We start from the raw sequence: 14,409 nt of genomic DNA, 5'->3' as shown, positions 1-14,409 counted from the left end.
AGAAACCAAATTGGAATAATATATGGTCCGTGAGAGTATATTGACGTACCTCTTACATTGTAAATACAAAAAAGTCATATAAACACATAACACTAAACGGTCTGTCAAAATACGAGCTGCTTTTCCTTCTTTTTTTTATTTTTTTATGTAAAGTGTAGAACTGTAGTTTTAATAAAACTTTGATATATTTTAGACAAGGAAACTTTATATCAATATGAAGTATTGTCAAATTCTTCAACACCTAAAAGGAAGACAAAAATGTTGAAATATCTAAGTTTGGTTTTACTCGCAGTGCAGACGACACTTGTGATCATGGTGATGCGTTATGTGAGGACTCAGAAAGGTGACATGTTCATTGCATCCACAGCTGTTATCCAGTGCGAGGCGTTTAAAATGATGGCTTCATTTGCCATCATCCTTTACCAAGAAAAGAGTGTACCAAAATCAGTTCACCATTTGGTGAAAAATATTATTGACCAGCCTGTGGACTGCATACGTATGTCCATCCCTGCCATTATATATGTCTTCCAAAACAATCTGTTCTATGTTGCAGTTTCAAATCTTGATGCAGCTACGTGTCAGGTACTAGCTTTACTTCCAAAATTAAAGTGTATTTAATTGTCTATAAACCTGTGAATGTTTTATAGTTAAAGATATTCCCCTTTTGTAATAACGTTAAGGGATATAAGTTGTATTTAATTGTATAATTATATTCCGTGCACTTTTTGAAAATAAAATATTGTCTAAACTAAGGGATATTAGCTATTTTAATATAATTTTGTTGGAGGCCATCAAACATTGATATCTGCTAGCTATACAGGTATAGCATTTTACACACACATATTTTAAAGTAGCTTTGAAAATGTAATTAATAGTATTACCGGTATCATCTAGTTAATAGTATAACCGGTATCATCTTATTAACTCTCATTTTTGTCTCTCGATATTTCTTTAGTTTTTAATCTGAATAGCTCGTTTCTCCAGTATGTAAAATCATTTTGACTTTTTTAGTATTTTACTGACTTTCATTTCATTAAGTTACAATTTATATAATATTTTCAATAATTCGTATTTACTAATTATCAAATTCTTAATTACAATATGCGTATCAGGATTAAAAACCACTTTACCCTCCTCTTTTTAGGTAACATATCAACTGAAGATCTTCACCACAGCGATTTGTTCTGTCATTATGTTAAAGACGAAGATTTCAAGGCTTCAATGGATATCCTTGTGTATTTTATTTGTAGGCGTGTCAGTGGTACTTTTACCATCAACAAAATCTACAAAAGGAGTAACTCTTGACGAGGACAAAAATCGAGTACTTGGTATAATCTGTGTCGTTACATCGTGCTGTCTTTCGGGTTTCTCTGGTGTTTACTTTGAAAAGATTTTGAAAGGAACCAAAAAATCGATTTGGTTGAGAAATGTTCAACTTGGGATGTTCGGAATAGCCGTCGGATTCATTACAATGGGCTTCAAAGATGGGATCAAAGTAATTGAGAAAGGATTTTTTCATGGCTACTATAGTGTTGTGTGGTTTGTTATATTTTTACAATCGTTTGGTGGGTTGTGTACTGCAGTCGTTGTAAAATATGCAAACAATATATTGAAAGGCTTTGCCACTTCCGGTGCTATTGTTTTATCTTGTATAATTTCAGTATATCTTTTTGATTTTCATTTGACAAAAGAATTCACTATTGGGGCTTTGCTTGTTGTATTATCCGTCTTCATGTATAGTAAATGCTCCGTGAAATAACATCATTTAGAATAACCATCTCAGAATTATTTATCTATATAGATTCTTGGATTATCGGATTTACCCAAACGAGATACTTAATTTATCAATTTTAAATACTAGTAACTAGTTTAACCTCTTTTTTTTTTTTATTATAAACGGACAATTTATCAAATAAAGATATCAGAAGATGAGGTATGAGTGCCAACGAGACAGCCGTCCATCCAAGTCACAATTTGTATAAGTAAACCATTATATGTCAGAGTAAGTTCCTTCAACGTGGAGCCCTGGCTCACATCGAACAGCAAGCTATAAAGGGTCCCAACGCATATGTTAGTTTAATTCATGTCAAGACCGAAGAACTGACTACTGAGCTAATGGTCATTTCGGTGCATGCTAGTCCACTACCAGCAGTACAGACAAGTGTATATAAAATGAAAACAGCACTTTATTTATTGCATGCGTCCGAAGTGATTTTCTGAATTCACCTTCACCATGAACGCTCGAAGTTAAATGACGTATGACAACCAATACAGTTGAAACAGCTTTATTACAGAAGTTGACCTACAATGATTGCTAAATCCATCTCAGGTCATCATTGCCTAAGGGAGCTGGGAACTTAGTTTCTTAATATAATTCCAAGATTTATAGACGAACAAATATAAAAAAAAGGTTTGTTATGAAAAATGTCAGTTTTTTTTCACTATAAAACTGAAAGTAGCAAAGAATAAAATAAATATATAAAGGGTACTATTTCAAATATTCAGCCGCTAATAATACCTATATTTTGTATTGGTTTTCATAATGACGTTGTTTGTGCCATATATGGAATACTATTAACACAAACTAAAAGACTTATTCTTCATATCCAAGATATAAATCGAAAGAACACATTTCAAATCTTTTTTTAAACTACAAAGTCTTTTTATTTCACAAAAAATCATTTCCTTATTTCAACTCCTGTGAAATGAGATCGTCTTCTGGCATTTTCTGTTTTCTCCAATTAATCGTTTAGTTATCCAACTCGATCTGAAAAGATTTCCTATACCATCCCTTTTTTTTCTTAATTCAGTTGTAGAAAATGGAAGTTATTATGTGAATAGCCAGATGTATATGTTCAGATTTTAAAGATAATTGTTATGTAACTTAACCAAAGAATAATTACATCCTTGTAGGTGTACTCGAATAGTTATATTGTCTTTACTAGCTGTAGGTAAAATATCGTTAATGGTAGCAACAAAAATTTATTCCGTTACTTTTAATTTGAATGTAACATTTTGCCTCAGAAGATTTATAATAATCTGCTTATAATCTTCACGACAAGACGTTAAATGTCGAATTCCGCTGTAAATGGAGAGGAGAAAGCAATCTGGTATTTTAGGATTTTTTTGGAACGTTTTAGTCTCATACAGTTTAAAGTTTTTTTCTACATATCATAAAAATTGGTTGCTAGAAAAAAAAGTTTGCTGCTGGCTTGATTGGATGATATAAGCGGCTTCCTAATTGATTCTGGTTATAAAAAAAAGAAAACTAATTTAAGAAAAAATAAAAAGAAAATGGTTATCGTGACTTTTTTCATGGTATTGATTGATTTATTGATTGATTGGTGTTTAACGCCACTCTCAAGACTATTGTTCTATTTTGTGGTGGTCAGTTTTCATTGGTGGAGGACAACATCTCCTTTTATGTTTTATAATAAATAAACTCATCATAGATACCAGGACTAAATTTTGTTAATACGCCAGACGCGCGTTTCGTCTACAAAAGACTCATCAGTGACGATCGAATCCAAAAAAGTTTAAAAAGCCAAATAAAGTACAAAGTTGAAGAGCATAACGGTACTTGAAGTCAACGACCAAATGACTTTGCAATGACATAAACTAAGGTGTTCATGAGGAATTTGATTCCTATCGTCATTAATTTGTGTATAATTATTTATTTTTTTATATCTTTTTAATTTTCTTTTACGGTAGGATTAATTTCCTTAACAACACATAAATTCATATAACTCCTTTTATGCAAAATCATTTACAATGATTACTTCACATATAAATTTTTCGTAATCCTTCAAGACTATTTTTATGATCAAGTGTCGATTCAAAACATTTATAACATCATGAAATAGAATATGAACAAGGAAGCCTTGTGAAAAACATCCAAGAGACAGCATTCCAACGATCCAAAACCAATGACATTTTGAGGTCAAACTTTTTGTATTCCACAAGAGACAAGTTTTTTCACAATTTGACAATAGACATTTCATAATATTTATTTGCACAAATATTTTTACATTAATGGTTATGTCAACCGATAATCGTTCTATTTCAAAGTAATAGAACAACAGATAATAAAAGACAAGGTTATTGATTGAATGAAACAAATAAATTGAATATAATTATTTGACTGATTGGTGTTAAACGCAATTTCAATTCTAATATGCAATTTCATCGTCTGTTTTTATTGATAAAGGAAGCCGGATATGGCTGAGGTAATCTATGCCTTGGATAAGAACACCCTTAGTATTTCAAAACATTTATACTTTTGTAAACAGGAAATTTATAAAAACGATTTTATAATTGATATTCATGTCAACACCGAAGTGCTGACTACTGGGTTGGTGATAACATTGACGACGAAAGGTCCACTAGAAGTTGCATCGACCCAGTGGTGTAAATAGATATCAAAGGTACCAGGCTCATGATTCAATACGCCAGACGTTTCAGCTTTTAATTTTGCCATTTGATTTGGGACTTTCCGTTTTAAAGTTTCTTCGGAGTTCAGTATTTTTTTTTTCCTTTTTACATATATCTCAATTGGAAAGTAATGCGCGAGCCTGTTCAAATTATACGGACAGACATTTTTTAACAGGAATGTGCTTTAATTGCAAAATAAAAAGTTCTAGCAGAAGAATCATGACTGAAATCGGCACTACACAAGTTACGGCTAATGATAGGATGTGTTCAACAACAGAACTTAATACTGCAAATATTACATTACACATGCTACATATTTATTTCATTATAATACGTTATTATGATTGGCTAACAGGAATCTCGCATCATTCTGAAATCAACATTCATTTCTAAATTACTTGTAACATTCATGATGATACCAACTTCAGCAGTAAAGTACACAGGTAAATAAAAGATAAAACTTGATAGAAATCGTATTGGGCAAATACATAATTTCAATCCTTGTTATATATGAGGAGTTTATTTCATAATCCTAGCAAAAACATATAATAATAAGCACTGCGTGCTTCTTTTAGAAATTTTATTGAGATGTAAAAATGTTGATCGTGCGTACATTTTTAGAATAAAGCGCCTCTGCGCTTCATGCAAAATGTACTTAGGTCACCGATTTTACACCTTAATAAATTTACAAAAAGAACCTTTCAATTCTTAAAATAAAAGCACAAACAAGAAAAAACGATCAATGTCAGTCGACAGTTTTGTAACAACGAACAACAGCACACAAATGTATAAGAACAAAAAATACCGAACTCCAAGGAAAATTTAAAACAGAAAGTCCCTTACTAGGCAAAATAAAACGCTCAAACACATCAAACGATTGGAAAACAACTGTCATATAACTAACATGGCAAAGATATTTAAGTCATCTGGTATATCACTTTTTTCACAGTTGAATATGTTTAACTAAGATGGCAAAGTTTTATTATAAAACATGTGAACATAGAATCTGTTTAAAAAGGAAATCCTTTGTTTTACTCATTTTTATGCCCCACCTACGATAGAAGACGGGCATTAAGGTTTCTGGTCTGTGCCTCCGTCCGTTCGTTTGTTCGTCCGTTCGTCCGTCTGTCCCTCTTCAGGTTGAAGTTTTTGGTCAAGGTAGTTTTTGATGAAGTTGAAGTCCAATCAACTTGAAACTTAGTATTCATGTATCCTATGATATGATCTTTCTAATTTAAATGCCAACTTAGATTTTTTACCCCAATTTCACGGTCCACTAAACATACAAAATGATAGTGCAAGGTTCAGGTTAAATTTTTGGTCAAGGTAGTTTTTGAAGAAGTTGAAGTCCAATCAACTTGAAATTTAGTATACATGTTCCCCATGATAGGATCTTTCCAATCTAAATGCCAATAAGATTTTTGACCCACTGAACATAAAAAAATGATAATGTGAGTGGGGAATCCGTGTACTATGTACTCATTCTTGTTTTTTAATGTTTTGCTTTGAATTATTGTCAGCCCGTAATCTCGTTCACAGAACAGGGGGATTATTTTATTGGAAGATTTTGATATTGGGGTTCTGTATATAATGGTTGACACATGCAAGAGGGTTCTCCGTTAGTTTAAGCTTTCTTTGTTTTAGTGTTTATAAAGATTCTTTTACTTTTCTCTAACTTGTATTCTTTCCGTAGCCCTTTTAGTTGGAATAACATAAGTTTTATTTGACGTGTTATAACAAAAAATACCGAACTTCAAGGAAAACTCGAAACTGAAAGTCCCTTTCCAGGTGGCAAAAAAAAACCACATCAAAACGATTGGTAAACAACTGTCATATTACTGGCATGGCAAAGATATTTAAGTCATATGATGGCAATTTTATAGGGTTAAAAAGAAATAGTGATTTATAAAATAAGCAATGGGCCCAAAGAAGTCAGACTTCACCATGATTCAAAGGACTACGACAAACAAACAAATAACGGTTCACAATACATAACGCAGAAAACTGCAGACTTCAGGTTACAAGAGGGATACTTTTCTTCCAAGTTGATCATTGGAATTATACTAAGTAGAATTGCATATCAATGTTTCTTTCCAAATACATTATATATTTTTTCAAACATAGTTTTCGAGGAACAGAATTATGTGGTCACGGGTTACCTTTACAACATAAGTTTTATACTAATCTAATTATTTTCATTCTTATGAGTTTAACTTATATTAATATTATTACTTTTATCTGAAAATATAATTGGCCATCAGTGTTCCATATACCCTTTGGTTAATACAGTTTTCCCCTCGATATAAATTCCATGCAGGAGTGAAGGTTGTACTGTTGGCCAAAAAGGATTGTTTCTCTAAAATAAATTCCACACAGACGTTCTCTACACTTAAGCATGTATATATATATATATACAACTCGTCTAAACATCAACCCAACAATGTTAGATCTGTAAATTTACTTTCTCAAATTTATATAACAGTTGTGTGGCTGGTACATTGTAAACAAATCATTACATTCAAGGATAAGGATGTTTGTAAAAAAATATGTCATCAAAATCAATTTAATACAATATGTTTATGAGGCTCATCTTTATTACACTCCTTAATGCCCGTGTCACACTGTCCCGATTTTTACGCCGATGGCAACACGATAAGGGAAATTTTCAAAATCGGGACTGATCGTATCCAGATCGGGCTATTCGTAGTGCCATCTTTAACCTTCTTTAACCATCGGCCACTTTTTCTAGCCTTCGGGGACAACTTCGGGAAGGGTTCTAAATTTTTTAACATGTTAAAAAATCACCGAAGGTGCGTCCGATGTTGAGGGTTCGTATTGAGTTCGTATCACCATCCTCGCCATCGTAATGTCACCGGGAATGCATCTTTGCACATCGTATTGCATTCGTGTTTCCATCGTTTCCATCGGGCAGTTTTGACATTGCGATGTCTATACGAATGAATCACGAAGATACCCGAAGGTCGTACGATGGCAACACGACTTCGTGAAGACCTCGTAATCCCGTCGTGTTGCCATCGAATAAGAGTACGAAGGCGACAAGATGGAACTACGACGGCAATAAATCCAGCTAAATGTAAAAGTTAAGTTTTTTGCGCTAAAATACATTTAAAGTGCCATGCGCGATATGCACTGGTCAGTCTAATACGACAGTTAAGAAAGACGTTCACAAAATATGGAGCTCATATCATATGATTCTATGAGAACAAGAAAGGCGACAGCGTTGTTTCTATTAATTCAAATGGAACAAGAAGAGCAGTTATTAAAGGCTCAGGATTTACTTTTACAAGTAAAATATTATTTTTTGTCAATTTTTCATATCAAGTGACATAATGAAAATCATAAACGCGCCTCGTACACCAACACTGCAGGTACACGTATATAGGGAAACCAACTTTTTCTGATTTTTTATGTATCGTCTGAGTTGTTGTCACACGAATGTTTACTCCATAACCATTTTGTTTTCTATATGTCATATTTTTCCGCATTTGTTGCTTTCCCCACATCCTTCCTTTTGTCTATATTATTATGATATTCTCCTGGAAAGAGCTCTTTTTTTTCTTCTTAAAAGGGACCAACGAACCCATTACCTTACCTTTAAGATAGATCAGTAAACATGGGCATAATTATGGGTGATTATTCAGACTAGTGCACACATTTTACAGTTCAAACAAGGCAATGCCGAGCGTGGCATCCCCTCGTATGTACCATATTGGGGACAAATATGGACACTATATTTGTATATGACACATGCAGAAAATTGTAAATTGAATATGCATATTTGATACATAAACTAATTTTTTAGAAATCAACCATAACATTCAGTAACTGGACTTTAGAACCAGCAGGTTAAAAATGAGCAACCAATTTCCTGTGTATTATGCTATTTCAAGGAGAAAAAACAAGTCCATCTGCATGACCTTGACCTTTGGTCTTGAACGTAAAAAATGTCAGATCATTACAAGGAGGAACAATATACCAAATGTGGTTAAAATCTTTTGAAGCATATTGGTTTTAGAGTGTCCACAAGGGCGATATTGCCTTGTAATACAACTGCCACTGTGACCTTGACCTTTGAACTTTAAAGTCAATAGCGCTTAAGATATTTTTAACGAGTAACACCATACCAAGTTTTGAGTATTTTGGTTCTAGAGTGTCCATAACAATTGTATCTACACGCAACTTACATGTAGTAGGCGAGGGGATAATAAACTAAGTTTTGTAAGAATTAGACAAAAAGATCGATTTCCCGCCATGCATGGCAGACTTGTACAGAAACGATATGTTGTCGAAATTCTGTTCGTATCTTTTAGACATCGTATGGCCATCGCGCCATCATCGTAATCCATCGTGTAGCCTTCGTAATCCATCGTGTAGCCTTCCTGATCCATCGTGTAGGCTTCGGCTGAGATATGAAGCTTAAATACCCGTCTTCGGTTAACCTTCGTATGTCCATCTTTTGCTATCGTATATAATTTCGGCACCATCGTATAGACTTCGTTATTCATCGTACTTGCTTCGGTCACTTTTTGGTATTTTAACGAGATCGGGACCAACTTCGTACGAACTTACAATTTTCGCATTCGGATGTCCATCGTATATAAAAATCGGGACAGTGTGACGCGGGCATAATAAAATACAAACAAATAATTATATGTTTCAATACCGTAATTAATTACAAACGACTGATATAATTAAAAGTCGACATAAAAAAAAGTATACAAAAAACAAGCACATGTCCTTATTACCAACGTTGTATATACTATATTGTTTAAAATCGTAAACATCAACTATATATTAAGTATAATACAAGTGTGGACACAGATCAGTGTGGATAGTATGTTTTGATGTTTGACAGTGTTTTGTATGACAAAAGAAGTTCTATATTTTCCCATATTTTTAACTGTGTTGCACAATATGACAACCAATCTGAGCACTAGGAGAGTTGTTTATTTAATATTTAGCTTTTTATGTTCAAAACTGGCATGGAAGAGACACTAATTGTATTAATTGCCAAATGAGTATGATAGAATATGTTCCACATCTTTCATTTGGGATACATTTTGAAGCTAGGAGAGGAACACATAACCGGTTCATTTTTTCATGATGTGATAATTTTTTTTATATGGTAGATGGTATCTGAAAACATGTATTTGCTTACTACAAATGTATTTGTATAGTTCTATTTATATTACTTTGTGGAGGATCATCATGATCATAGGTCAAAGATTTCGTTTTAATGTCGAAATTGTTTCTCAGATTAGAAGACATTTAATTGTTTTAGGAATTAGTTTACTCAGTTTAGAGGACATTGGTAATAAAAATGCCTGTCATGATGTTTGGGGCTAGATGAGCTAGAGAGTAATTTCTAAATTTCTGTGTTATTTTATATCAATTATTTGAAAATATTTCCTCCAAAGCAGGTCAAAGCAAAACAAATAAAATTGTCCAGTATGAAAATGATATCATCAAAAGAACCTTTGTGAGCATGCTTCAAAGACTCATAAAAAATATAACTGCTCCAGAAGTCATCTGATAAAATTTCAAGTGGATATGAACAGGGGGCAGATCCAGCCATTTAAAAAAGAGGGAGGGGTTTCCCAACCCAGGACAAAAGGAGGGGTTCCAACTATATTTCCCCATTCAAATGCATTGATCAGCCAAAAAGAAGGAGGGGTTCCAACCCCTGGATTTGCCAAGGATGAACATCTACTTATTATTTCTAAAGATCTAAAAAGTTATAGTATTCAATATGAAAAAGGTATTGCAAAAATATTCTCTTTTCAATTCATTTTGTGATATGGATACAAATATAGGTAATATCAATACAGTAGGGCAGTTTTGTTGTGGTATGAAAGTGTATTGTAGTAATTAATAATTGCTGTTAAATCACAAAAATTAAGAAATAAACAAATGAATGATAAATGTTGAACATGTAAAATGAAATATAATTGTAGAATTCAATTAGGCCAAATAGGCTTTATATTTTTTTTATTTTTTTTTTAACATACTGAATGACCATTTACACTCAGGACTAAGGTGTCATGTAGGCAGTATAGATGTATAAAATAAAGTGTAACATAACAATCAGGCATCATATTTGTAGTAGCAAGAGTAGCGTTGTTTGGTAAATTTGTGTTTTTTTTTATAAATTTGGCTTATGGACAAAAATGTTTGATTCAAATCTAAATAAAATGCTATTATCTCCCTATTACTTACATTGTACATAAAATAGATACAACTTTGATAATTCCTTGTACATGAGAGTTGTCTGTCAAATCTTTATTTCCCAAAGAATGAATTGCATAACAATGAACTGAGCTCAAAGCTAAGAACTTTCATATTACACTTGGACAAAGAGCTCAATCCAGTGATATACTTTGTACTACGTATATACAGGTCCTTCCTAAACATCCATCGACCAAAACCATATCTCAATAACATGCCATACTACGTATACATGGTTGGATCAGAAGTCCTGAAGTGAAAGACATGAATTTTATTATTGTATTTTAAGTATAAATACCTGTTTAAACTTTCACAAATTTGAGATAAAAGCATTCAGTGTCTATCAAATATCAATCACTTCATGCACAAATTGATATATAGGTTGAGTGCCCCTCTGTTGGAAATAAGAACATTTCTCCTCCTAATTTTAGTTAAGTGATGAAGAAACATTCAAAACTGTAAAATTTTATCTGAGACTTGTGAGTTTCTATTTACAAAAAATGTACCATCACCACTGAATCAATAATATATGTAAACATATAATATAAGACTAAAACTGACATTCGGGCTTTACTCCACCTTCATTTCTAAAGTCCATGTTCAAATCTGACTTCATGATAAAATAAGATTCCAGATATCGACTAGCCGCAACGAAATACCAGTTTTAAAATGATAGGTGGTACCTAAATTTTAAACGACATATTCTAAATATTGCTAATACATGTAATACATTTCATAATAATTCTTCTCAAAACTTTGCTATATTTTTCATTATTTAGTCTTTTGATCAAAACTGTGTATTGACCTCTAGATGTCTTTTAATTACATCCAGGTTGGCTTGGGTTGATGTCTGATTATTGTACATGTATGTTATACATCAATGTGGGATTTGCTTACATAAATAACAACTATTCCTTAAAAATTCAAATAAAATGGATGCAAGAAATTAAAAGTCATCGATAGGCATTCTACTTTCAATAACCAGCTGGGCTATGAGCGCATGATAGGCTTGTCACATGTACTAAGAATGAAGTTCAATTACTTCTCAATGTCAAATTAAAAATTTATGAAAATCAAACAGGGAGTTTACATCATTAGATATAAACAATGCACCAAAGTATATGGGAATAGTTGATAACATTATCAGAAACTTGAAAATTCCCCCTTTTTAATATATAATTATAAAACCCTATAACTTCGATGTTAAATTTATAAGATTCTATCTACAGGCAACAGCTTACATCACTAGATATCAGCAATTCACCAATGTTTCATGAGAATTGCTGAAAGCATTTTTGACTTAAAGTTTGAAAACTGGAATATCCCCCTTTTTTTAGGACTCGGAAACATAAATTCTAAAATTTGTAAAAAAAAAAAAAGAAAAAGGAGCTTACGTCGATAGATATAATTTTATCAAAGCCTTTTAAATCTAATGTCTGACATGTTGAGAACAGACGGACAGACAGACTGACAACAGTATTCCATTATACATCCTGTAAACAGGCCTATACAAATGAGAAAACCTTATACTGTATATTCTGCTGTAGAAGAGTCCAACATGTTCATATTGGGATACAGTTAATATATTTATCCAAAAAAAAAAAAACTGTCATGGCATCAAAACTATTAAGTATTTGCATTTGTTCTGTTGATTAATAGCTATAGTGTAAAAATGTACATGAGGACTGGGATGAAATCAATTATAAATGTATGCATGTATAGTTCAATTCTGATCAATAGTTTCATGGTACATGTAAATAAGTTGTAGTAGGCTGTTTGAAGTTTGCAGCATATTCAACTTTGGACATCTTTTTCAGGTCTGCAACCCATATACATTGTAGAACAAAGTATATGTGGTATGATTGCCAATGAAACGACTATCCACAAAGGTTTGAATAACAATTTGTGAAAGTAAATATAGGCAACTATACAGCCTTCAAAAAACAGGGGAAAAACAGTCAAGACTTGTTAAATACGCAACAATTAAATTGAGAAAAAGTAATGGCCTGATTTACAACTTATAAACAACAGGTTCAACCCCTCCCCAATCCCCACCCCAAATAAAAACAACGTTCTAAAGAAGGTAAGAAGTAAATAAAGCCTTTTCAACTTATTAAGGAGGATCTGGAGGGGATTTATTTTATTCCAAACAACTTTTCTTTAGGGTGGATACATACATGACATATAAAAATTACAAACAGTAAGGCCAACAAAAAATATATGTCTGTTTTAAGTCAGGGGACTTATTGAAATAAGGCGACACTATCTTTACTTTTGACACGAGTTCAGTTTATTTTTCGCTTTATGATAGATAAAATAACTTAGGGTCGGCACTCAAAATAGGATGGGTCGGGTAACCATAGACAGACATATTTTTTTTGGCATAATATTTAATATGATTGCCAATGAGCATGATGAGACAACTATCCACAGAGGTTCAGATGACATAGCAATTATAGACAACCATACACATGATACAGCCTTCAAATATGAGGAAAACTGTCCCGACATGAAAAGTTCCCCCCCTATTAAATGAGGGACATTTTGCTGCTTTAAAATAAAGGTAAAAACTTATAAAGGGTGTGTGTGTAGGGGGGGTGTCATTGCCATAAGAACAACTTTTATGAATGAAATTCGTCAACGTAGAACCACCTTACCCCCCTCTCCGTCCTTTTCTAGATAAAAATAAGGATGGGGTGGGGTGTACCTTCGGGTGTACCTCCCTATTTCTTGATTCTACTGTGATAGTTGAGTTTGTCATATCTTTACACCGTCACTGCTAGGATTTCAAACTTCTATGACTATACATGTACATGTATATATTTGTTTTGTAATTGGTAAACTCAAAATGTAAACAACCCCTAAAATACAATGTTATATGGAATCGTCCAACATACATTTATTATACGACTCAAAATGTAAACAACCCCTAAAATACTATGTTTATTGTTATAGAGAATCGTCCATAGCTGGTGAAAGACATGGAATTCACGAATACACGGTTTCTGCTGATTTTGTCAGTGGATATGACTGACATTAGATGAAATAAAAATAGATATGTCAGCTGATGAAACTTTTAATAGTTTTTTTGTTGGTTGAAATGTCCCTGAAATGTGATGGGATTATGCAGCACATGTATCCCTTCACCAGTTCACTGGCTTCTGTTTTGAATATAGACTAGAGTAGAGACTAAATATCCTAAATGTGTACAAACCTGATATCTAACTATGTTGTACAAAATGTGATCATCAATTCATCCAAAATATATACACAGAGAACTGTATATTTCACAATATGTATGCACTAATCCAAATTCACATCCATTCGTACGGTCTCAATAGAAGAATTTCCCGCGGAAATGTCATGTGATATAAACATGGAGTTGACCACACCGATACAGGTGAAATACGAAGAATAACAATTGTGGACACAGCAATAAGATCAGATATAAGACTCTCATGAGCTCGGTGTGAAGTAAAAAAAAGTAAAAAACAATTATTAAATAAATTTGCTCAATTAACCTTGAAGTTAAGACTAATAAAAATTTGCGTCTATCGAGTGAACCCCCTAAATAAAATAATGCTGTGTTCTGGACGACTTCCGCGCGGGATGATCGATAGTATACTAATGAATATCAAATAAATAATTATATGAATATATAAAAACCGCACGATTGAAACAGATAAATATGTATGATATTAAAATCAATAGTTATAATTACTTTTTTCATAT

General features: G+C 32.7%; 1 protein-coding gene across 1 annotated transcript; it reads left to right on the top strand.

Annotated features, from left to right (window-relative positions):
* Positions 1 to 258: 258 nt before the first annotated feature.
* On the top strand, positions 259 to 13,711 carry LOC143083654 (UDP-galactose translocator-like). The gene is made up of 3 exons (XM_076259939.1): positions 259 to 582; positions 1,145 to 1,734; positions 13,633 to 13,711. The coding sequence occupies exons 1-3, from the start codon at positions 259 to 261 to the stop codon at positions 13,709 to 13,711; spliced, it is 993 nt and encodes a 330-aa protein (XP_076116054.1).
* Positions 13,712 to 14,409: the final 698 nt, after the last annotated feature.

Source organism: Mytilus galloprovincialis, chromosome 1 (assembly GCF_965363235.1).
Source record: "Mytilus galloprovincialis chromosome 1, xbMytGall1.hap1.1, whole genome shotgun sequence".
Classification (NCBI taxonomy): Eukaryota; Metazoa; Mollusca; class Bivalvia; order Mytilida; family Mytilidae; genus Mytilus; species Mytilus galloprovincialis.
Note: the sequence above shows the minus strand (reverse complement) of the source record. Positions and strands in the feature narration are given on the sequence as shown.

What these genes read in the sequence shown, in the direction of transcription:
- LOC143083654 (XM_076259939.1), top strand. Translation starts at nt 259, where the DNA reads ATGTTGAAATATCTAAGTTTGGTTTTACTCGCAGTGCAGACGACACTT. An exon ending in TTGATGCAGCTACGTGTCAG is followed by an intron (nt 583 to 1,144) that starts GTACTAGCTTTA and finishes TCCTCTTTTTAG; the next exon opens with GTAACATATCAACTGAAGAT. An exon ending in GTTGTATTATCCGTCTTCAT is followed by an intron (nt 1,735 to 13,632) that starts GTATAGTAAATG and finishes TTATTGTTATAG; the next exon opens with AGAATCGTCCATAGCTGGTG.